Source organism: Acinonyx jubatus, chromosome E2, assembly GCF_027475565.1.
Source record: "Acinonyx jubatus isolate Ajub_Pintada_27869175 chromosome E2, VMU_Ajub_asm_v1.0, whole genome shotgun sequence".
NCBI classification, from domain to species: domain Eukaryota; kingdom Metazoa; phylum Chordata; class Mammalia; order Carnivora; family Felidae; genus Acinonyx; species Acinonyx jubatus.
The window spans coordinates 2,914,400-2,936,610 of record NC_069396.1 but is presented as its reverse complement, the minus strand read 5'-3'; the positions used below and the strand labels follow the sequence as shown (position 1 = coordinate 2,936,610).

At 60.7% G+C, this 22,211-nt stretch overlaps 2 protein-coding genes across 2 annotated transcripts; both read left to right on the top strand.

Moving 5' to 3' along the window:
* The first annotated feature begins 5,827 nt into the window (after window positions 1-5,827).
* LOC128313312 (translation initiation factor IF-2-like) lies at window positions 5,828-7,851 on the top strand. The gene is made up of 2 exons (XM_053211165.1): window positions 5,828-6,099; window positions 6,241-7,851. The coding sequence occupies exons 1-2, from the start codon at window positions 6,086-6,088 to the stop codon at window positions 7,040-7,042; spliced, it is 816 nt and encodes a 271-aa protein (XP_053067140.1). The 5' UTR covers window positions 5,828-6,085; the 3' UTR covers window positions 7,043-7,851.
* Window positions 7,852-7,977: 126 nt separating this feature from the next.
* FOXF1 (forkhead box F1) lies at window positions 7,978-12,607 on the top strand. The gene is made up of 2 exons (XM_027076353.2): window positions 7,978-9,606; window positions 11,050-12,607. The coding sequence occupies exons 1-2, from the start codon at window positions 8,616-8,618 to the stop codon at window positions 11,208-11,210; spliced, it is 1,152 nt and encodes a 383-aa protein (XP_026932154.2). The 5' UTR covers window positions 7,978-8,615; the 3' UTR covers window positions 11,211-12,607.
* The last annotated feature ends 9,604 nt before the right edge of the window (window positions 12,608-22,211 follow it).

The window sequence follows — 22,211 nt, the reverse complement described above, 5'->3', positions numbered from 1 at the left end:
CCTTGGCTTTGCTCTCAGTCTGTTCCTGTCTCTCTCCGTGTGTGAACCAATTCTCCCGCAATCGGAATGTCTCTTGAAGTCTTCCTCTGTGTCTCTGACTCCAGGTGTCTCTGGGTTCTGATGACCAAATGTCCTCGGGCCCTTCTCTGAGGAGGGGAGGGTGTCCATGTGTCCCAGGCAACTGCACCTCCCTGCTCTACGTGCCGAGGCCAGGCTGCCCGGCACCCCGCACCCCACGCGGCTCTGACTGCCCCGGGGACCCTTCGTGCAGGCAGCAGGCCCAGGAGAGCCCTGTGCCTTCCATGCACGCCCACGCACAGAGGGTCCCCGTGCCAGCAGAGTTACAACCCGGCTGGGACAAAAGGACCCGGCCAGACCGCGGGGGATGCACGCGCGGAAGGAGGGCGTCACCTCCGTTTTCCTCAGCAAGCCTGGGCTGCGGCCGGCCGAGCCCTCAGGCTGGTGAAGCCCCTTCCCCCGTCCCTCCCTTCCAGGCGGTGCCGCTGCTGGGCCCATTTTGTCGTCTCCCTAAAAATAACGCTTGTCTTCACCACTGCCGACGCCCCGAGTGGGGACGCACAGAGCACCAGCAGCTGTGGTGGAGGCCGACAGGCAGGCACGTTCTGAGGGCTCTCTGGCGGCTTTCTGGGAGCACACGGGGCTGCTTTGGATTAAGGAGCACATCTGAGCACTGTCTCCCTTCGTCTCCCCTCGTCTCCCCGCCTGGCCTGGCCCCCCAGGGCCCCGACCTCATTCTTCTGACGCCCCCTTCCCCACTGGCTGTGCTGTGTGGTGTCTTAGCACTCCCTAAATCCTGAGAAAATACAAAATACCTGGCCCTTGAAATTTAATTTATATCCTTCTTGGGTTGTCTGTCTGTCTGTCTGTCTGTCTGTCTGGTTTTGGAAACTCACAGAATTCACTTGCGCCCTCCCACCGCACTGCCCCTCCCGTCTCAGGAGGACCGAGCTCTGCCGGGAGCCAAAGCCCCTTCCTCCCTGCTGCACCGTCTGGCTTCGGTCTGCCCCCTTCCGTGTGGGTCCTCTGTTGGAAAACTAAGCCTGGGAGGCACCCTGTCCCCCTCCCGCGGGCACACGCACGCACGCACGCACGCACGCGTGGGAAGGAGCGTCTTCGCCCTGTCTTACTGAGCACGGCTGCCCAGCAGCCAGGGAGGCCTCTGTGGGGAGACCAGAGCTGCCGGCAGGCCAGGCATCCGGAACAGAAGCCCCAGGACGCTCCGCGACCCGGGAGCGGGCTCTGCTTCCGGGCGCAGCCTGCACTGCTGATGCCAGAAAACCCCCAACAATCTCGCAGGGAACAGAGCCGCCAATTCCTGGGCGTCAGTGTTGTCAAATACCTCACCGAGGGACGTCATGGAAAACGCGCTCTGGGCTCAAGTGCCCACACTGGGGCAAGCTCAAGGCCGTGGCCCCAAGCCTCAGACTGTTTTCTTCTTCTTCTTCTTCTTCTCTTGACCAAAACGTGAGCGTCGGGGAGCGCTCTGTGCGTCCCAACTCAGGGGGAAAACTACCCGCCAGGGTTGGGTGTGCCGACCCTCCCCACGGCTGCTCCCCCGGCACGGCCCTGGTGGTCCCCGTGGGTGGGGCTCCCAGGCCCCAGCTGAGTGGGGGCCAGAGGGCACTGCCACTCTCTCCTCCTCACCTGGGGGTCACCGAGAAGAGAACGACGCGTCTCGGAGGCGGGGCCCAGAATCAGGCTCGCTTGCTCACCTCAGAGCAACACAGGGCGCTGGCGGGGTTGGGAGTTTGGACGCGCAGAGATGGGAACAGGTAGGGGAGAGCACCCCAGAATGAGGTGAGCACTGCGACCAGATCAGTTTTCCCGGTGGCCCCAGCACGCCCGGGGAACTGGGGCTCCCGTGATTCAGGGCCCCCCTTCCAGGGCTCCTTCCACACGGCCCTGAGCCCACAGCCTCTCCGTGACCAACGCAGAGGCACCTTGTCCCCACACCTCCATCCGCCCACCTTTGCCAGGACGACGGCACAGAAAGGTCACTCTGTGGTCAGAAGAATAACACAAGAGGGTCACTTCCCTCCCCTGGGACCTGAGCTGAAAAGAGACTCCCCTTCCAGAGTTACGGCTTTGCTTTGCGAGCTAGCGACTGGCCCGGGCACACAGGCCTCGACGGTGCTGGTGGTGTGGTCACTGCAGCTTCGTTCTGCGCGTGAGCTCTCGCTCGGACCCCGCCACGTCCTTCCATTCACGCTGCCCGGGTCTCCCGGGCACGTGCCACACCAACCCCTCTCCCACGATGGTCTGGACACGTTTTACGTGTTCTTGTCCATGACCCATGAGACCATACACACACCCCCGCAGCAGTCTGTGAAATTCTGTATCGCAGGGTCCAGAGAGCCTACAAAATTCCGTGTCCGGAACCCATTGGATTGTGTGCATGCCCCGGACTGGTGTGTGTGTGTGTGTGTGTGTGTGTGTGGGTGTGTGTGTGTGTAATGTGCTGTGTCATACACATCTTGTAATCGTCTGTATGCGGAACGGCTCACGGCGTAGTCGAATACTCTATGCGCATAACGAGCGCTGTTGACTGAATCTTATGGCCCTCCTTACACGGGGAGCTACTGCACCACGCTCACATCCTGTGACGTTGAGACGGGAAACAAGTTACACGTGCAGCCCTCACCCTGTTCTGTGCACACAGACCTTATGCCATACACCTGCCTGGCACCATAGTGCCCACAGGACACGTCTCCGTGGGCCTCCTCTTACCCTACTCCCTCTCTATGTCTCGAGGGTTTTTTTTTTCCCCTTTTCCAGTAAACTCTGTGCCCAACATGGGGCTCCAACTCGCGACCCCGAGATCAAGAGCCACGTACTCCACCGGCTGAGGCAGCCAGATGCCCCTAATTCCTGTGGTTTTTTTTGCCTCCTGGACAATATCCTGCATATTGGCACGCTACGTGTGCACATCCAGCATCTGCAGAGAAATAGCCCATGTATTTTGGGCACAAATCATCCTATAAGGCAGGGAAGGGGGGGTGACTCTCTCCTGACCCTCACATTTCTCCCCACAGTCCCCAACCCCAGGGCCACATTTTCACCCACACATCCCACCACTGCCCCCTCGGGTCTCCCTACTGACTCTCCCAGGCCAGGCAGCTTTCCTGACTGCCCAGCGCCCACCTCGGGCCTGGGGTCCAGCCTGCCCTACCTTGTGTCGCCTTTGGACATCATCCGGAAGGGGTTCGAGGGAGCAGGGATGAGGGAGGCTCGGGGGGGCCCCACGCTAATGCAGAGCAGGGGTAGTGGGGGACAGGGCGGCTGCCCTCTCGGTGGGTGGTCGGCTGCCGCCTTCGCCCCTGCCCCCTCCCGCTCAGCAGGCCCGGCACAATCCGAGATGGATCTGGTTCCCTGCTCGGGTTACGGCGCACTCTCACCCCCCGGGCGGCTTCACTTAGCAATTAGCCAGTAAAAATATCTTGGGCTTGGGGAGTGGGACACAGCACAGGCGTGTCTGTTTTTACACTCCCCCCCCAGTTTAGGATTCCTGGGGCCAAAGCTGGGGTGCAGATTTGATTTGGGATGGAGGGGGTGTCTTTCTGGATCTTTAAGCTAACTAAGAGCAAAATGCTGCACTCACCCCTGTCTGTATTTCCTCCCCCTGTCCCATGGGCCCTGGGGGTTCTGTTTCTGTCTCTATGACAGCCTATGTCTATGACTGCCCAATGCACACCACAGCCCTGAGAAATAGCGGCCATTATTTGTACCCCTTTTTAGATGAAAAACCTACACCTCATGATGATTACATCTAATAATACTGTTTCACATTTTAAAACGATCTGCAACATACTTGAACGTCGCTAAGAAAGTAGGTCTTAAATGCTCTCACCACACAAAAGAAATGGTAACTATGTGACAGAATAGAGGCCGCCGCTAATGCCCCTGCGTGATCATTTTGCAACACATAAATGTATCAAATCAACACATTGTACACTTTAACTTTACACAATGTTATGTGTCAGTTACAGCTCAATAAAGCCGTTAAAAACCAACTGATCAACCAACAACCACGTCCCCCCAAAAGAAACTAAGGCATAAATAGTTTAGGCAACATCCCTACATGGTGAATGCTGGATTGGAATGTGGCCCACGATCATCCCCGGTGTACAGGCAGAGAGAGGGTCTCTCTGCCTTTCCCGCTGCAGACCCTTGCCCTGTGGCCTGGGGCTTAATTCCTGGTTCTGTGGTCAGACCTGGATTCGCAGCTGGGCTCTGCAGGATGACCCAGGACTCAGAATAACCTGGCGGCGGGGGGGGGGGGGGGGGGGGTGGGGGGGTGGGGGGTGGAACCTCTCTAAAGGGAGGGATAACGTAGAGCTGGTAGCGGCTTCTGTGAAGGTTAAACAGGTATCTTTGAGGCATTTAAGCTGGGTCCTGGGTTCATGGGTGGGAGATCGTGGGTTCATCGATAGGCTCCAGGTGTTTGGTGGGACCTTGAACATCATTCTATGAATGTCACTGGTATGTGCCTTTTGGAGCGGGGGAGGGTGGAGAGGATACAGTTTTCAATAGTTTGTCAAAGGGATTCACAGCCCTTAGAAAGGTTAAGAACATCCAAGGGGTGTTTATAAGGTTGGGATCAGCACCTGGAGAGAGCCAGCGGTTGAGAAGTCCTGATGTTATCACCGTGTCGGTGACAGCTGCTACTCTCTTGTCATCACCAGTTTCCCAACTGGTCCCTGTGCCTGTGCGCCTGGGAAGCAGGGGCCGTGGGGCCACAGAAGCATTTCTAAGTTCATTCTCTCCACTCTCGGCCTGTACTGAGGCGGCTGCGGGAGGGTCAAATGCAGTGATGGTCTGTCTTGGGGGGTAGAGAGAAAAGATGGAGAGGTGTTCTCCTGGCAGCGCTGGCTGATCCAGGCCAGGGCCTTAGTGGGCCTCAGTTTCCCCACCCCAAAGCGCAAGGTCAAGCGAGGCTTCTCCCGCCAACGTAAGAGTTGAGAGGCTAGTCTCCGGGGCATACAGAAAAGCCTTCCTTGCTATGGATGTGGTTTTCCCTACAACTGGGGGGTCCCCTCCAAATTACAGAGCTGGGGGCTCATTTCATCTGCCCTCTTTCTCACACCCCCACCTTTGCCTCCCTCCTGGGTGGAGATTAGGGAGAGCCTCCATCTGCAACATTCCTGAGGATCCCGCCACCGGCCCCCTCTCCCTGGGCAAGGTAACCGCTGCGCTTTCCCTGCAGAGTCCAGTTTGCTGTCAGAGTCTGAGGGGTAAGTGGAGGCCAGGTGGGGCCCCAACTCCACACTTCCTCCCCAGGAAGGCATAGCTCCCCTACCCCAAAACACCCCCAAGAGCCCCCGGAGGAGCCAGTGAAAGATCCTGATTTGCAAGAGGGAGGAAATGATCGGCGGGTTTGGCCAAAGATGGCATCCGCAGCCCCCTCCCAACTGGAGAGCACCCGGGAGGGAAGGGGCTAGTGGAAAAAGTGTCCCCCGATTTCAAGTTCTATAGACCCCCCTCTTTGAAGGCGCCCCATCAGCAAAACAGAGGCGTTACTATCGCTTTCTGGGAGCCGCTGGGTTCGCGCTGGCTGCACCCCTAGCTGGCTGGGGAGTGTGACAGCCTCCCCCACAGGCCTCTCTGCTGAAAGCCAGATGTTCTCCCAGCAGCTGGCGGTAGCGACCCCTTCTTGGGAACTTCCCTCCCCGCACGCTAGGGCCTCCTAGCCTGCGGCTGCTGTTTGGTCCAAAAAAAAAAAAAAAAGAAAAGAAAGAAAGAAAGAAAGAAAGAAAGAAAGAAAGAAAGAAAGAAAGAAAGAAAAAGAAAAAAAAGAAAAAGAAAGAGAAAAGAAATGAAAAGGAAAGAAAAGAAGAAAAGAAATTTGATGGAGAGAGGGCCAGAGAGAATTAAGAACGCGTGTGCACGCTAATGGAGGGGCTGCGCGAGCCACTGCGGGTGGACACGCGGCTGGCTGTGCGTGGGCAAATGCGCAGCGTAGGGGTGCGTACACTTAACGGAAAGCGTGTCCTCTGCGGTGGGCAGGCCTGTGCGTTGGTGCGAGGGTTGGGGCGCCCGAGCTGTGCGAGGGGTGTTGGATGCCCAGATGTACCGGAGGCGGTGTGGGATGCTCAGGGTACCAGTGGCCTGTGGATGTCTGCCGGACTGAGTTCAGCGGGGGTGGGTCTGCCTGTGCGCGCCCACCTGCGCGGAGATACAACCACACACAACGTGGTCACGTCCCCCACACCCTTCCCCTAGGCCGGGGAGCTGGGCGGAGACGCAGCACGGAGAAGGGGACTCTCTCCTCTCCGGCGAGCGCCACTCGGCCTGGGAAGGCGGCGACCGCGGGGCACGCTACGCCTGCGAGCCCCCAGCTCCTCGCACGGAGGTGCCAGGCGCCCCGAAGGCGACGAGGAGGCGTCTACGGCCGAGGCTGAAGGCTTCTGAGCGGGGGGGGGACAGCGGGGGACAAGGAAGCCAGAGGAACCCGAGAGGACGGTGGGCTTTGAAAAGCGCCGCGGGGCGGGCGCACTCCGAGCCCGGCATCTGTCTTTGGCCCCAGCTCCCGCCGAGGCGAGGCATCCAGGCTCCTGGCAACGACCCGCGAAAAAACACCCCTCACCTCCCTCCTCTCGGCCCAGGGCCCCGGCTGGAGAGGCTGGGCTCGGCGCCCCGCAGTCAGCGCGCGAACAGCACTCACCTGGGTCCTCGCTTGCGTGTGCTGCGCCCAGCTCCTGCGCGGTCCCAGGCTCGGCGCCACTGTTCCCCACCCCCCCTTCCGCCCCCGGCCGCCCCCACCAGCCCCAGCCCCCACCCCGGGACTGCGAGGGACGGCGTGCGTGCGAGCCCCGTGCGGCGGACAGCCTGGCGCGAGAGGGCCGCCAGGGCCTGTGCTCCCCGCCCGCGCGCAGGCTGCCTTCCGGAACCTGGCCTGGCGCGCAGTGTCAGAGGCCCCGTGGCGGCGGCAGGCCGACCCACAGGGGCATTAGGCCAACTCCCCCCCGCGCACGCGGAATTCTCTATTATTATTAAAGAATCCCCCAGAACGTGTTTACGTTGAGCCGTATAAACTTCCTGCCAGGGCCTTTACCATCGACGAGAAATAGGAACCTGTTCTTGGAAAGCGGGGAACACCGACGCTGCGGGGCCAACCAGGCGGATTTTCAGTGTGTGCGTGTGTGGCAGGGGGTCCCCTAGGAAGCGTGTGGGTTCAGACTGGAACTTGGCTAGCGTACGCGTGAGCGAGAGTAGGTGCGAATTTCAAGCCCCGTGGGCCTGGTGTGTGTGCGCGCGCGAGCGAGCGCGTTACTTGGGCGCGCACATGCCTGAGCAAGGTGTGCGTGAGTGGGCACTCACGAATGGGTGTGAGTTTGCACGTCCGGAATCCTCATTTCCAGGGTTTGCACGTGCACCAGTGTACGCACGCGTGTGCCTGAGTGCGTGGATGAGAAATGAGCGGGGCCGCTTTTTCCGGAAAGCCTGTGCGGTTTTGGTCCCCGCAGGCCCGGCAGCTCTCACTCGCTCCGGCCGGGCCCGCGGCGCCTGAGACAAAGCGGCCGCGACCCGCCCTGCGCTTTCGTTTTCCGCCCGCGCTCGGCTCCCGCGGCTGCCCGCCTGCTCGCGCGCTTCTGGGCGAGTCCAAAAAGTCCCGGGCGCAGCGCAGTCCTTCCCGGGGCGGGGAGAGCGGGTAGGCGGGCCCTCACGGGAACGGACGCCCGCTGGCCGCGGGGACCCGTGGCCGAGCCGGCTGCGCCCGCGGTGGCCACGGCCTGCTGCCCGCTGCCGCCGCCGCAGTCTGCGATCTGCCGCCGGGCTGTACCCGTCGGGAAAGGCCCTGGGTGCCCGCGCCTCGGGGCCGGGAAGGCGGGGGGGGGGGGGGGGGGGGGCGCTGTGCGCAGCGGGGCCGAGCCGCGGGGCCGAGGGCGCATTAACACTTGCTCGCCAGGTTGGTGGAGGCGGGGCGGTTCTGCCGGCGGCCCCCGGGCGGCGAGGGTGGGGGCCCTTTAAGCGCCCACCAACGCGAGGCTCGGAGGGGGGCAGGGAGGGGAGGGAACTCCTGGAGGGTCTCGGTCCGGCCCGCGGGACGCCGCGGAGAGAAGATGCAGTGAGGGCGGCCTGGCTGGAGCCGTGGAGCCGAGCGCCACGGGTGGCGGGGGCCGGGAGCTGCTCCCCGCGGGGGCGCACGGCCTCAGGCCCCCGGAGGTGGTGCCTCCCCCCAAAACACGGGCTGGGAGGGGGCTTCCTCGCGGCCTCTGCCGGGGCTGCGGCAAAGAGGCTGCCCTCAGCCTCCGCTCGGCTCCTTCCCTAGTGGGAGGGCGAGAGGGAAAGAGGGAGGAGAGAGAGGGGGGGAGGAGGGAGCTGGAGAGAGGGGGGCCCCGCGCCAACCGCCGGCGGATCCAGCCGCTCCTCGGGGAGGACGGGCGGGCGGCCGGGGGAGGGCGCGCCGAGGCCCGCTCCGGAGCAGTGGCCGCGGATGACGGCAGAGGCGCAGCCAGCCCCGCGCGCGCAGCCCCCTCCCCCTCGCCCTCCTCCCCCCCCTCCTCTTCCTCCTCCTCCTCCTCCTCCTCCTCCCCGGCTCGTCGGCGGCGCAGAGCAGCGGCGGCAGCGGCGGCGGCGGCAGCAGCAGCCACCCGATGTCTTCGGCGCCCGAGAAGCAGCAGCCACCGCACGGCGGCGGCGGCGGCGGCGGGGGCGGCGGGGGCGGCGGCGGTGGCGCGGCCATGGACCCCGCGTCGTCCGGCCCGTCCAAGGCCAAGAAGACCAACGCCGGCATCCGGCGCCCCGAGAAGCCGCCCTACTCGTACATCGCGCTCATCGTCATGGCCATCCAGAGCTCGCCCACCAAGCGCCTGACGCTCAGCGAGATCTACCAGTTCCTGCAGAGTCGCTTCCCCTTCTTCCGCGGCTCCTACCAGGGCTGGAAGAACTCGGTGCGCCACAACCTCTCGCTCAACGAGTGCTTCATCAAGCTGCCCAAGGGCCTGGGGCGGCCCGGCAAGGGCCACTACTGGACCATCGACCCCGCCAGCGAGTTCATGTTCGAGGAGGGCTCCTTTCGGCGGCGGCCGCGCGGCTTCCGAAGGAAATGCCAGGCGCTCAAACCCATGTACAGCATGATGAACGGGCTGGGCTTCAACCACCTCCCGGACACCTACGGCTTCCAGAGCTCCGCGGGCGGCCTCTCGTGCCCGCCCAACAGCCTGGCGCTGGAGGGCGGCCTGGGCATGATGAACGGCCACTTGCCGGGCAACGTGGACGGCATGGCCTTGCCCAGCCACTCGGTGCCACACCTGCCCGCCAACGGCGGCCACTCGTACATGGGCAGCTGTGGCGGTGCCGCGGCCGGTGAGTACCCGCACCACGACAGCTCCGTGCCGGCCTCCCCGCTGCTGCCTGCGGCCGCCGGCGGGGTCATGGAGCCGCACGCAGTCTACTCGGGCTCCACGGCCGCCTGGCCGCCCTCAGCCTCTGCCGCGCTCAACAGCGGCGCCTCCTACATCAAGCAGCAGCCCCTGTCCCCCTGCAACCCCACGGCCAACCCCCTGTCCGGCAGCCTCTCCACGCACTCCCTGGACCAGCCGTATCTACACCAGAACAGTCACAACGCCCCAGCCGAGCTGCAAGGTGAGTGGGGGGACCAGGGCTGTCCCGGTCCCGGGGGCCTCCGACATCCGTCGGCGCGCTGCTCCCGAGAGCAGGCGCCCAAACCGCCCACCGCCCCGGGCGAGAACTCTCGGCCACTTCCGCGGGGTGCCGGCCCCGGTGCTTGGGGGAGGCAGCGGCTCGCCAAGCTCCGTCTTGGCCGGACCTCCCCCACTTTGAGGGGTGAGCGCAGGGGGGAGGGCAATTTGGGCCACGATAATTGTTGCTTCTCGTTTTCGGTTCCAACTCCCCGCTGCTGGTAGCCCCCAGCCTGGCCAAGTAGGCCCCTTCCTCGCCAAAAAAGACTCAGACCCCGATGTTTTACATCCCTTTGGGTCCTCAGCCCCCTCACACACCTCAGCAAGTTCCCAGGATATGGAGCGGGAGCCCGGCCCTGGTCGCCTGGCTCCGTAGTCCCCACCGGAAAGCTGCCTGGGCCGAGAGGGAGAGTTAGGCCCCAAGCTGCCTGGGCCGGGTGTTCAGAGGCCCAGCACGCTGGGCTCCTGGGGAACCAGGCCTGGCCTTGGGAATGTCGGGTTGGGGCACATTTTGTGGTGACAGAGGCACACAGGGGCTGTGGCCAGGCCCAGACCAAGTTAGAGGTGCAGGCCCCACAGACTCTTTGTTTCAGAGCTCCGGGCTTTCTGTTCCCCAGATACCCTCCTCCTCACCCCTCCAAGGAGGACGCCTCCAAGGGGGAACAGCTTCCCGCCCGGCACCCTCCTCTGGCACCCGCCAGCCTCCCTGGGTCTGGTTCTGGAAAGGGCTCGGAGGAGCTACGCGGGGCCTGTCAGGGCTCAGCTGTCAGCCGCCCAAGGGAGGCAGGAGCCAGCCTGGAGGCTGGAGGGCCACCCCTCCGTGGGGATCGCCCTGCTTCAGACTCCCGGCTCTGGCTGCCTCTCTTCACCCCGGGGCGGGGGGGGGGGGGGCAGGGGGCCTTTTTCCAAGGGGCTCTTCCCCTGGAGAAGCCTCCCGTCGTCGTGTACCAGGGCCTCGCAGCCCTTGGGGTTGGGAGGCGGGTGCCCCGGCACCGGGCACAGGCCTTGGGCTGGCCCTGGAGGTGGAGGCCAGGCTGTCCTTGCGGTCTCCTCGCCTGCGGCGGCCCCCTCGCCCCTTCCCCTGTGGCCTCGGGAAGCCCCGGCCCAGGACTTGGTGACGGAGGCGGAGGAGGCCCAGGCCGCGGCACCCAGGAAACGGTGCTTGTCGCTGGGGTCCCGGGATCTCCTGCTGGAGCACAGAGCCCGGCCCGAACCCCCGGGGCCGCCTGGACCCGCCTGAGGCCAGAGCTCTGGGACTCTGGCACCTGGGTGGGGCGTAGGGAGGCAGTGGGCCCCGCGCCCGGGGCCCGGAGGCCGCTTCCTCCTCCTGGAGCCCTGGGCCCCATCCTAGCCCTGTGCTCCCTGCCCTCCTGTCCCTCCTCTGCAGGCATCCCGAGGTATCACTCCCAGTCGCCCGGCATGTGTGACCGCAAGGAGTTCGTCTTCTCCTTCAACACCATGGCGCCCTCGTCCATGCACTCGGCGGGCAGCGGCTCCTACTACCACCAGCAGGTCACCTACCAAGACATCAAGCCCTGCGTGATGTGAGACCGCAGCCCGCGGGGCCCTCTGGGCACGGGCGGCCTGGCCCGGGGACCCGGAACCCGTCGCAGAAACTGCTCTATTCTTGAGGTATAACCGCAGGCAGAAGACAAGGGTCTGACCCCTACCCACCCGGATTATTTGGAAAGGAGTCCCCAGCGCAAAGGAAGAGCCAGCTCGGCGGCACCCACTCCCTCAAAAAATTAACAAGTGGTGGCTGAGGGGCCTGGTCTGACTGCAGCTGTTGGTAAACAAAAATCTATTTTTGAACCAGTTGAAGCCGGCTGAGAAGGTGCTGTGCTGGGGGAAACCCTCGACACCCAAACAAGAAAGCAGCTGAGGTCTCTCCCCGCCTTCCCTCCAGCGGCGAAGGTGGGGGAAGGCTTTCGGAAGAAAGGCAAACATGTGAGACCATCATTATCAAATACTTTTATATTTTGGTTGAGTATTTATCTTTTTACTTTTACTTTTTTTTTTTTTTTTTTTTGGAAAGAATGTCTTGGAACACACAAGTCTCCTCTCAGAGCCGTGTTTCCAGGGGTTGGGGGGGGGCAAAAATCACGTCTCCCTCCCCATCTCAGAAGCCCTCTGGTGACCGCAGGTGGACCTTGGCGCGGACTTGCATTTCTGAAGCCACTGTTCTTCGTACAAAAGGAAACCAGAAGGAGCCCCGACGACGCAGGGCTCGCCCGTCCCCTCCGCCCCCCTCTGCCTTCTCTACAGTCCTCTTGGTTTTGTCTCGAGTTGCATTTCGACTTTTTCGGCGGGGGGTTTTTCTCACGAGACCCGACTGTCTCCTGATCTCTACGATCTCTACTGTACTGCCTGCCCGGTGGGAGCGTGAGAGGAGCCCGGCACGGCGCGGGGGCAAGGAAGGCCGGTGAGCGCACGGATTCAGGATCGCGGTGACACAGGAAGGTTAAGGCACTTTTTAAACTATAGCAAAAGGCTCATTCTGTTATTTATTCTTCTCTTTTCCCTGACAATCGAAACACCGCATAGGCTCCTCCGTTTATCAGTATTAATGGTGTAACTTTGTTGGCAATATTTGCCACATAGAATTTTTTTTTTTTTTTTAGAGATCCATTGTAAATTTGAAACAAAGTCCGATCTGTGTAAAAACAAATTTCCATATGTTTATATAAATATATATATAAAATGAAGGACTACCCCTCCTTTTTTTTTTTTTTTTTTTTTTTTTTTTAGTATTATGGCTGCTGGGGTGCAGCATTTGTGACCGTATTTTAAATTTCCTTCTGCACTGTAGAAAATGACAATTTGAGGATGTTTTGCCTTTTGTGTATTTTTTTTTCCTAAAAAAAGAACAAAAATAAAAATGTGTAACATTTGTACATGGCCTTTAACATTGTATCAACCAGAAATAAAATCGCATGAGTATTTTATCGGGATTGGGATTGTAGAATATCTTCCAAACCCCAAAATCTACACAGAAACCAGCCTGGAACCTCTAGACTTGTTTTGTATTTAAAATATGGGGGATTCTTAATACTTTTCCCCCCCTTTTCTCTCTCTCTGTCTCTTTTCTATTCCTCCTCTTTCCATCCTTCACTTCACATTGAAATGAAATCTGGACACGAGGAACTATTGTTCTTGGCTTCTGTTTTTAAGAAGAGCCTCTGCCACTCTAAACGTCATTTCTCGTTTTAAAGAAATAATCAAATGTTGAAAGAAAAACTGTACTCTTTTTTCTTCCCCCAGGGAAAACCATATATATAAAAGTAGAACTACGATATGTTGGCTTTTGTTTTTTTCACCTTCTTTTGCCACCAATGGGAGTTTTACTTTGAGTGTCAGACTTTAATGTTCCCATAGTCAGGCTGTTATAAATAGTGAGGCAACTTTAAGGCTTTTCGTAGGGCTTTTGTTGTTGTTTTTGTCTTGTTTGGTGTTCTACACTTGGTTTTCCCCAACGGAGAAGTGAGTAAAATTTAAGCCAGAAAAGGGCCATTGCTGGGAGAGCAAGGTGACAAACATTTCCATTCGCGAACATTCCCCCTCGAGTCACTGGGGGGTGGGGAACACTGTTTAAAAACCTGTGTCTCCAGCCGACCACCCTCTTTCCACTGCCGTCCCTGCCCACCTAAGAAAACAAACACAATAAAGTCCCATTGTCGGGCGGCCATGCCAGGACCCACCGCAGTTTCTGCGCGTCGTGGGGTCGCGAGCCTCTGAACCTGGTTCTTCTCAAATTTGACATTTTGGACGTGAGGGTAATTTCTCCAGTGCTCGGTTACATCAAAATTATCAAACTCGCCCAGGCAATTAATGTCCCAAACGAACCGCTGTCTATAAAATGAGATAAAGCGTACAGGAAAAGGCCGGCGACTTCACCCTGGGGCTCTGGTGGGCCGAAGCGTCGGGGGCCGGGGGTCTCCCCGGCGGCACAGCCCTCTGTCTCCAGCACGCGCCTGGCCCTGCGCTGCGGGAGTGGGTGCCCGGCGAGCAGAGAAGGCACGGTCCTCCTGGGCTGGAGGCCACTGGGGCAGCCACCGGTGCCCGAGAAAACGAGGCCGGGCCGGAGAAAATCCCCGGGGCCTCCAGCACAGGAATGTTGGGCTGCGTTCACATCCAGGCAACTTCCGCAGGCGAGAGCGGGTCTCGTCCTCCCTCCTGCGCTGCTCCGCGGAGACTGCGCCCCAATTAGGACCAAGGCTCCGGGAAGCGGGGCTGATTAGGAGAAACCCAATGCCAGCCCAGCCAGCAAGCTCCCGAGTCTCCGGGCCGTGGCTCCAGCCTCCGCGCCCACTCATTTGGTCCCTGGGCGCGCCAGAGACCTCGTGCGCGCCGGCTGTGCTTGGCTTTGGCGCCTCTGGGCCAGAGGCCGGGGCGGAGGTGAGCCCCGCTTCCCGCTCACCTCCCCGAGGACACCTGTGTCTCTACAGGCCCTCCCAGCGCTCCCACGCCCCGGGCTGGCTGCGGGGGTGGCACGTAGAGGGGACTGTGCAGGAAAACCGGCCAGGGAGCCCCAGGATGGGGCCTGGCCTCTGTCTCCCAGTCTGACCAGGGGCCTGGGGGTGAGAGAAAAGCCTTCCCAGCGAGGAGAGCCTGGCCCAGAAAGGGCCTGAACACTGCAGCAAAACTGTCTCCAGACCCATGTTCGAGACTGCACACCGCCCTGATGCTACAGGTGACTCACAGAACGGGCTTGCTTGGCATGTGCCCCCCCGCCCCCGCAGGGCCCATTTCAGCCCCGATGTGCACAGGGGCCACGGAGCTCCCACGTGCACCCCCACAAAAGCGTGCTTACGCAGGTTACAATCTTAAACTGCAAAGGCGTTTCCGAGCCTGGTGTCAAACCACCCCCGCTGTGCATGTAAACAGCCTCCTGGGTAGAATTAATCCAGACGCCCCTGCGCATACCTCAGGGGGGTGGTCCTGGACCTTAAGTGCATGAATTCCCCCCAATATCGAAACACCTGGATGTGGGGAGGGGCCAGGGATTACGCTATAATGTTTCTGTCTGTGGGTCACACATCGCAGGGACTCCAGGGTTCTGCTGGGGGTGGGGGGGCTGGCGTCCTGGGCGCGCCCAACAGCCTCCTGGCGGCCCGGTCCCAGGCAGCAGGAAACTGCAGGCCCAGCCGGGCAGGCGTCACCCCATCCCTGGAGCTCGCCTCTGATCCACATCTGCCCCCCACCCCCACCCCCAGCGGCCCGAAGGCACTCGGGTATGCGCTTCTGATGGGGGAAGGTGCCTGGCCCACCAAAGCCCATCTGTCCCAGTTTTCTCTTCCCTTTGGGGCTGGACAGCTGGGGACAAGGAGGGGGTGGTCCACAAGGGCCTGGCTCCCCAGGCTTCCAGGCTCCCGGCAGCCATCAGGCATCCCAGAGGGAGCGGACAGAGAGAGCTAGAGTCCCTGTTCTGCCACCATCTAACCCGGGCAAGGTGCATCGCCTCTGAGCCTCAGTTTCCTTGTCTGTCCTCATGACCCATGAAGGGCAGTGGTTGATGAGATGATGGTCTTCGGGAGCAAACGGAATGACCTCGCTCTGTGGTGCCCAGACGGGAGTGACCACGAGACCCACGCGTGGCTCGCCCTGCTTCCTAGAGATCCAGGGGGGCAGGTGGGGGTGGGTGCCACTCAAGATGCAAGGGCCCTCTGCTCAGGGGTTCCCATCGAGCACTCCGTTCGGGAACCGCTGAGCTCCCCATCTTCTAGCACGCGCCCCAGGACGGACTGTCCGCCCTTCCCACGGAGGACCTCCTAACCTCCAGGCCAGAAGACCCCTGAGCCCTGCGACCGCATTTCTGATGGTGACTCTGAGTGTGGAACCGCCCTCATCAGAAACACTTGGGGTGTCTGCTGAAACCACAGATCGGTGGGTCGGCGGGGGGGCGGGCTGACACCCACTCGATTTGACTCTCTGGAGGCAGGACCCAGGATTTTCACAGATTTCCAGGGGGTCCTGGCGAGTGCCGAGTCTGAGAGTCTCCTCTAGTGTCTCTGGGCTCCTGAGAAAAGCCTCGGTGAGGTCGGCTCAGAGTGGCCTCTGCTGCCCCCTCCTGCCCCGCGAAGGCAGCGGCTCTGAGCGCCAGCAGCGGTGAGGGCCGAGGGCCCACGGAGGGAAGGGGAGCCCGGGCAAGCAACCCCCTTCCCACACGCGCCTGGTCCTTCTTGGGGTTCCCTTAGGGAGGTCCTAGGACGACTCCTGCCTTGCACAGCAGAAACCGGTCAGGGGGCTTGCTCCAGACCCTGCTGACAACAGCTGGAATCCGGACTCAGACGCAAAGCCCATGTCCCTAAAGCACCGTGCTCCATGGCTCCCGGGCACCCTCTTTCCTCCAGCCACCAGCCTGGTGAAAAGGGGCGAGTTGAAGTGCGGTCCACAAGCAGCCTCTGCTGGGGTCTCGGGACACCCCGTGCCTGGCGCCGGGGGTGTGGGTCATGCGGATGGGGTGGGGGGAGGCTGGCCCAGCAGCACCAGCTCACATCTCTGATATCCAGCTCCCTTCTGGTGTAACAGACTTGGATCTCATGGGTTTCCGCCCCACACCCCCCACGGCAGCCCCCTTCACTTCCCTGGCCCCCTGAGCTTCTCCGCTCTGCTTCTGGAATCTTCCGGGCTGTTTCAAGGAGGGAGGTCTTTGCTGGCCATCTCTGGCAGAGAAGCCTTGCCCACTCATGAAGGGACACGGCTGGATTTCAGGACTGAGGCAAACCACAGGCCTTTCCCAACGTTGACGCGTGTGCTCCAGGGATGGGGACGTCTACAGGTGTGACAGGAAGACCACCACAGACACTGGGCACCTGCGTGTGTCTGCCCTCGCCTGGGGCTAGATTCAGTGTCACCTACACCCCGGTCATCACGGGTCTGCAGCACCAGGACCCTTGGGGTTGCGTCGACATCCTGGGGAGATGCCACCAAGGCCGGGGCACCCCTGGGCCCCGAGCGGAGGCAGGAAGCCCCCACTGTGAGCACAGTGGGCGAGGGGCCTGCTCCAACTCTCAGAGTGTAGGCTTTCTGCGTGGTTGTGCAGCGAAGGTGTAGGCCACACCCGGTGGCCTTGGGACAGTGGTCTGGGGAGAGACAGTGACAAGCCTCTCCCAGCATCTTATTAAAACTATCACGCCATGGCGGGTGCAGGGACCACATGTCCTCCCGTGTCTGGGGCTTATGGCCACAGAGAAGCGAGCCAGGTCCTCAGACACCCTCTGAAAAAGGGTAAAGACGCGTCTGTATTGGGAAATCCCCCCAAAGCAAGCCACGCAGCAGCACACGTCTCTGGGCCCTGCTGCAACCCCACGTGGTCACGGCTCGCGTGCAGCAGGGAGGGCTGGGCCATCTCTGTCCGAACGGCCAGAGGCCTGGCGAGGGGGTTCCGGTTAGCTTTCCAGGGGTCTTCGCCAGGGTGCCTTCCCCAGGGGGAGGGTCAGGGGCCCCTCCTCGGAGAGGAGAGGCGGCCACCGGCCCCAGGAAGCGACCCCGACCGTTTCTCCACGGGGCAGCAGCGCCACCTGCCGTTCACCGCGCGGAGTCTGTGTTGGGACAGCAGCCGGCAAACCGACAGAAAACCGATGCCACCAGATCATGGACAGCAGACGTGCCCCCATGAACCCGATTTCGAGGAGTCAGGCCCTTTTATCTGTGTTAAGGGGGACCTGGCTTTGGGGAGCAAAGGGCCAAAAATAAACCAAGGAGGTCTCTTCCTAATCACAGGAGTTGTTTAAAACCAACCAACCTTGGAAAGGTAAAAAGAGGAGCCAACGCCGCCTCAAACCCTACCCCGAAACAGCTGTGCCGGTCCCGAGAGAGGGCCCTGTACGCACAGACCCCAGGGCTCCTGAGAAGCAGATGGCAAAGGCTGTAGCCGAGAGGGCGGGAGTCAGAGGGCCCAAGTTCAAGTCCCGACGCTCCCTCTTCCCGTGAGTGCCGGCAGGCGCTTCTGCTCCCCGTGCCTCGGCCCCCCCCACCCGTGTGGGGGGGGGGGGTGCTGGTAGGAGCACGTCTCTCGAAGCCCTGGTGGGCAGCTTAGGTGAACTAAAGGTCGTGCAGAGCTTCCGGTGATGGAGAGGGAAGGCGCGTCACCTGAGAAGGCACAGCTGCGCCACGTCAGAGCTGCACTCGCCGCCAATCCTGTGTGCCCGGCTTCACCACCACACGCCTCAACCACCAAGTCATCTCTCTGGGGTCCCCCCCCGGGGCCCTGCTGGTGGCCAAAAGGGGATCCAGCAGCGTGTCCCCAGGGGACGGGTCTGGCCTCGCCCTGTCTCCCCGACCCGGGAACAGGGAGCCTAAGGGTACACGCCTCGTGGGGTCCTTCCGAGGGCTGAACAAGTTAACCCGCCCTCTGAGGAGGGGAGACGTGTGTGGTTTGCTCAGAACCCGGCACTTGGGGCCTGAGTTGATTGCTTCCAAACCATCCACAGTGCAAAGCGTCCACGTTACATGGTCACAGGTCAGCTCCCATTTTAACCTTTGTGATTTAGGGACACCGAAAACAAAGGGTTCCATCCACAGGAAGGAATCCTGGCCCGCCAGAGGCATGGGAGTGTGCGCCTGTCTGCAAGGCCGTCCAGGCGGTCTCTGGTGAGAACCCAGACGACGACAGGGACCGGCCAAGTGGCTGGGGCCCCCGGGGGGGTCCAGAGGGGCTTTGCCACACACCAGCAACGGGCCGCCACTGCCCCCTCACCTACCAATGCCGCGAGGCACGGGCAACTCCATGCAGCAGAGGCCACGCTGGCTCAGCGCCCATCACACCAGGGGCTCGCCACGGGTGGGGGGAGCTGCTTAGCGACACGCAGACGGGCTCCAAGGGCAGCAGGAAGTCTGGACACAGAGCCACGGCACCCGGGCCCGCACGCTTCCGGACTGAGCAGGCCTCTGGCATGCCGCGGGGAGATCACACCTCCCCCGTTCCCCTTCCGGAAAACGCCTCGGGTGACCAGGTGAAGGCGGGCCACAGGCACGGAAGACGCACAGAGGGCGCTGGCGTAGTCTGTGATCAGTGCCTAAGACTCCACCTCACGACCGACCAGCGGGGGGCTGAGGGCAGGTGGATTCCGGTCTGTGAACAGGGGCCCCCCCCAGAAGCGGTAGTGAGGACTTAGTGAAATTCGGCATTCGCTTATCCACGCATGTAACTTGTGTTTACAGATTTTACCTTCGATGACACGTGTGAATACGTAGAATCTATATACGAATAGCACAATACGAACATTATACAACTGATTACTCCGAACAGCAGATCACCCTCCAAACCTGAAGCGGCAAAAAATCCCCCGTCTCGCTCCCGCCTGCGATTTGGGCAGGGCTCAGCGGAGCGCCCGTCTCTGCCCCAGGAGACGACAGCTGAGCTGGCGCATCTGGGGCCAAGGGACCCCCTTCCAAGGTGGTGCTCCCGCAAGGCTGGTGAGGGGGTGAGGTCAGTTCCTCTCCGTGTGGGCCTCGCCCTGGGCAGCCGGGGGCTTCCTCACCGCGTGGTGGCTGGGCCCCGACAGCCGGTGTCGGTCTCCTCCTGCAAGCTGGCGGTCACTCCTGCCACAGCCTATTAACCACGCTGTCCCAAAGCCTGGACTCAAGGGACGGACACAACGGACACTTCTCTCAATAGGAGGAGTGTCGGAAAAACTCGGGGCCACATTTTACAACTTTCACAGCATTTAAAACAGCTCAATATGGGGCTCCTGGCTGGCTCAGTCGGTAGAGCGTGTGACTCTAGAAATTGTGGTTGTGAGTTCAAGCCCCATGCTGGGGACAGAGATTACTTTTAAAAAATCCTAAAAGAAAAAAATAGAAAAAGATAAAAAAGCCCCATCGATTTGAGCCATTACTAGAGGGCAACGACAGCAGACAATATAAGCCAGTCTAGGTGAGGATGCTGTCCCCTCCCTCAGCTGGGAGAGAAAAGGGGGAAGGGGGTCAGGTAGGCAACAGCCATTAAAGAATGACCTTGGGAAGTGACTGTATCTTCACCTACCCAGTAACCTCCTCCTCTTGCTTTTGTCTGGGGTTGCGTGTAGGATTTATTTTGAGGGTTCCCTTGGGACCCTGCCGCCTTCAAAAATTGTTTTTGAAAAGGACTAGAGTCCTTAAGTTTTAGGACTATTTGGGACACTGGTTGGATTGGACCCAGATAAAGGGGAAGGGAGTTTAGCAATCCCTATTTCTGCTGGGGGCCGGGGGTGTGAGAACCAGAATAAACATTTTGGACACCGAGTCAGGTGCAAGCCAGGTGCTTCCTGGGGCCGCGGGGTAAGGCAGACGAGAACACTGCTCCCCGGAAAGATTAGAAGCGGCAGAGGGAAGGGAAGGAATCCTCACTTGCGTCCACTGTCTCGTGCCCAGTAAGATCATCCGGCCCTGGCCGCTGGTGTGCAGGGGGAGGTCTGCCGTGGTGCGAGCACAGACGGAGCGGCGGGCCCCGGGGCGGACCAGCCCTGGACCTGGTTAGTGGCTCTCTCTGCTCTCCCCTGACGTGTCTTCCCCTCTCCAGCGTCCCGCCGCCTGTGCTGGCTCCTCGGGCGCATCTGTCCTCAGCCCTCTTCCCTGCGGTCCTGTGTCGTCACAGGTCTCCTTCCCCTCATGTGGTGTCTGGGGTGAGGCATGTGCGGGTCACGGGATGACAAGCACCGAGGGGCCACGTGAGGCCCCGGGAGGGTGGGCAGGCCCCTCCTCCTGAGGGCTGGCAGGGCGGGCCGCTGCCCAGCAACCGGGGCACAAGCCGCACTGTCCTAGCGACTTCCCTTCCCCTTTTTAGAAGTAGGACAAAGTTGGGCGTCTGCCCCCAAACATCACCGAAAGGCAAAGAATCTTCTGTTTTATCAACTCCGCTTGGGGGCAGCTGGACTCACGGGCTTTCGAGCATTTAAGAGGCCATCTGGCAGCCTTACAAAAGCTACTCCTACTCAATACGCATGGGTTGATCTTGCACTTGGAGGAGTACTCCTCAGAGAGCTCCCGGCGGACGGCGCGTCTGGACTCTGTACGAACCAGGACCCGACACCCCAACGGGGAGCAGAGGAGTAGGTTCCTCCCTCCACTCAGGGTCTGTCTCTTAGGACGCCCCCCCCCCCCCCCATCCCGACACTCTCTTGAATTACCCTCGGATTCTCTCGCATTTCCTCCCATTTACATCTCCGACTGGCCTGGGGCTCCCTCGGCAGGGAGGTGCGCCTTCGAAACCGCATATCCTACGCGAGTCCTCCCTCCCTCTGCAGTTACTCTCTCGCTGCGGATTCCCGCCTGCTTCAGAACTTTCTGTTCCGCTGCACTGCTACGCGGACTCCGTGCTGCTCCCCTCTCCTCTCCTCCCCTCCCCTGCCGGGCGCCATCAGGGACAGGATATCTCACCGGGGGGAGAACTCTCTTTATACTACTGAACCCCGCAGCTATAGCACACGGCGTGTCCTTTTACTCAGACCTCTCCTCTTTCTTTCAGGAACCTTTCAGAATTTCGTCCATCCGGGCACTGGACGGCTCATTAGGTGCGTGCCAAGCACTTCAGTTTTGCTGCTGCTGCATCGAAAGGCGTTCAGGAAGTCACGGTCACTGTGGGGGAAGGCCACGGATTTACATGCTTCCGTTGGTTTCGCCTTTGAAGACTTTCTCCAGGCGATGTCAAATCTTTCTTCAGCTAAAGAACATTTCGGTTTATTTCTCCCACTGTTTCGTACTTCCCTCCCCTGTTCCCTCTGCACTGGTGTCAGGAGAGTCCCGTGCCTTAACCTTCCGGCTCGTGTGTGCATCTATTCTGACCTTAGTTGGACTAAGCTTATGATGTTTTCATTGCTAAGAACGGTTTCTTGTTTTTTTTCCCTTACCGGCTTGCGGGTTGTATCTATCATCTATCTATCTGTCTATTTAAAAGAGGGTTCACGCCCAGGGAGGAGCCCAGCTTGGAGCCTGAACTCAACACCCTGAGATCAAGACCTGAGCCGAGGTCGAGAGTCAGACGCTTAACTGACCGCGACACCCAGGCACCCCCGGTTTATTCTTTTAACGGGTAAGACGGCTCCCGAACCACCTTCTGATTCCCGTACTGGCGGTTGTGCAAGGGCTGGATGCGGTTTTGAGATGCCGACCATCCGCAGACCACCGGGGCCTCGGGCACGTGTCGTCTGTGGCGGCCCCCTCTGCTGGAGGGCGCACGTGCGGCTTACCTGAGCGGGGGCTCCTCGGGCGCCCAGCCCCCTTCTCCTGCCCTCCTGATTCTTGCTGGAGGACTTTCTCCTCCAGGTCACGTCTTCCAGCACGAAATTCAATGCTAAACCAGGTGTCTGCGCTTTTAAGAGACATCTTCACCTGTCTCACTTGAGAGCAGAGCAGAAAAGGGCAAAACTGACTCGACTTTTTCAAAGGAGTGTGGAAACCGTTTTCTCAGATCTCCCAGAATGGAGCAGGTGCTGCCTGGGGCCCGCTTGCTTCGAGGAGTGAATCTGTCCTTCACACCTCACCTGTCAGGTCCCTCCACGTGGAGACAGCCTTCCAAAGGCCCTGTGTTCATCTCTTTATTCACCTGAAGTGGATCTCAAAGGGGAGGGA

Excerpts from the sequence above, each read along its gene's own strand:
- FOXF1 (XM_027076353.2), top strand. The coding sequence starts at position 8,616 with ATGTCTTCGGCGCCCGAGAAGCAGCAGCCACCGCACGGCGGCGGCGGC. Across the intron at positions 9,607-11,049 it reads CGCCCCAGCCGAGCTGCAAG|GCATCCCGAGGTATCACTCC; the intron begins GTGAGTGGGGGG and ends CCTCCTCTGCAG.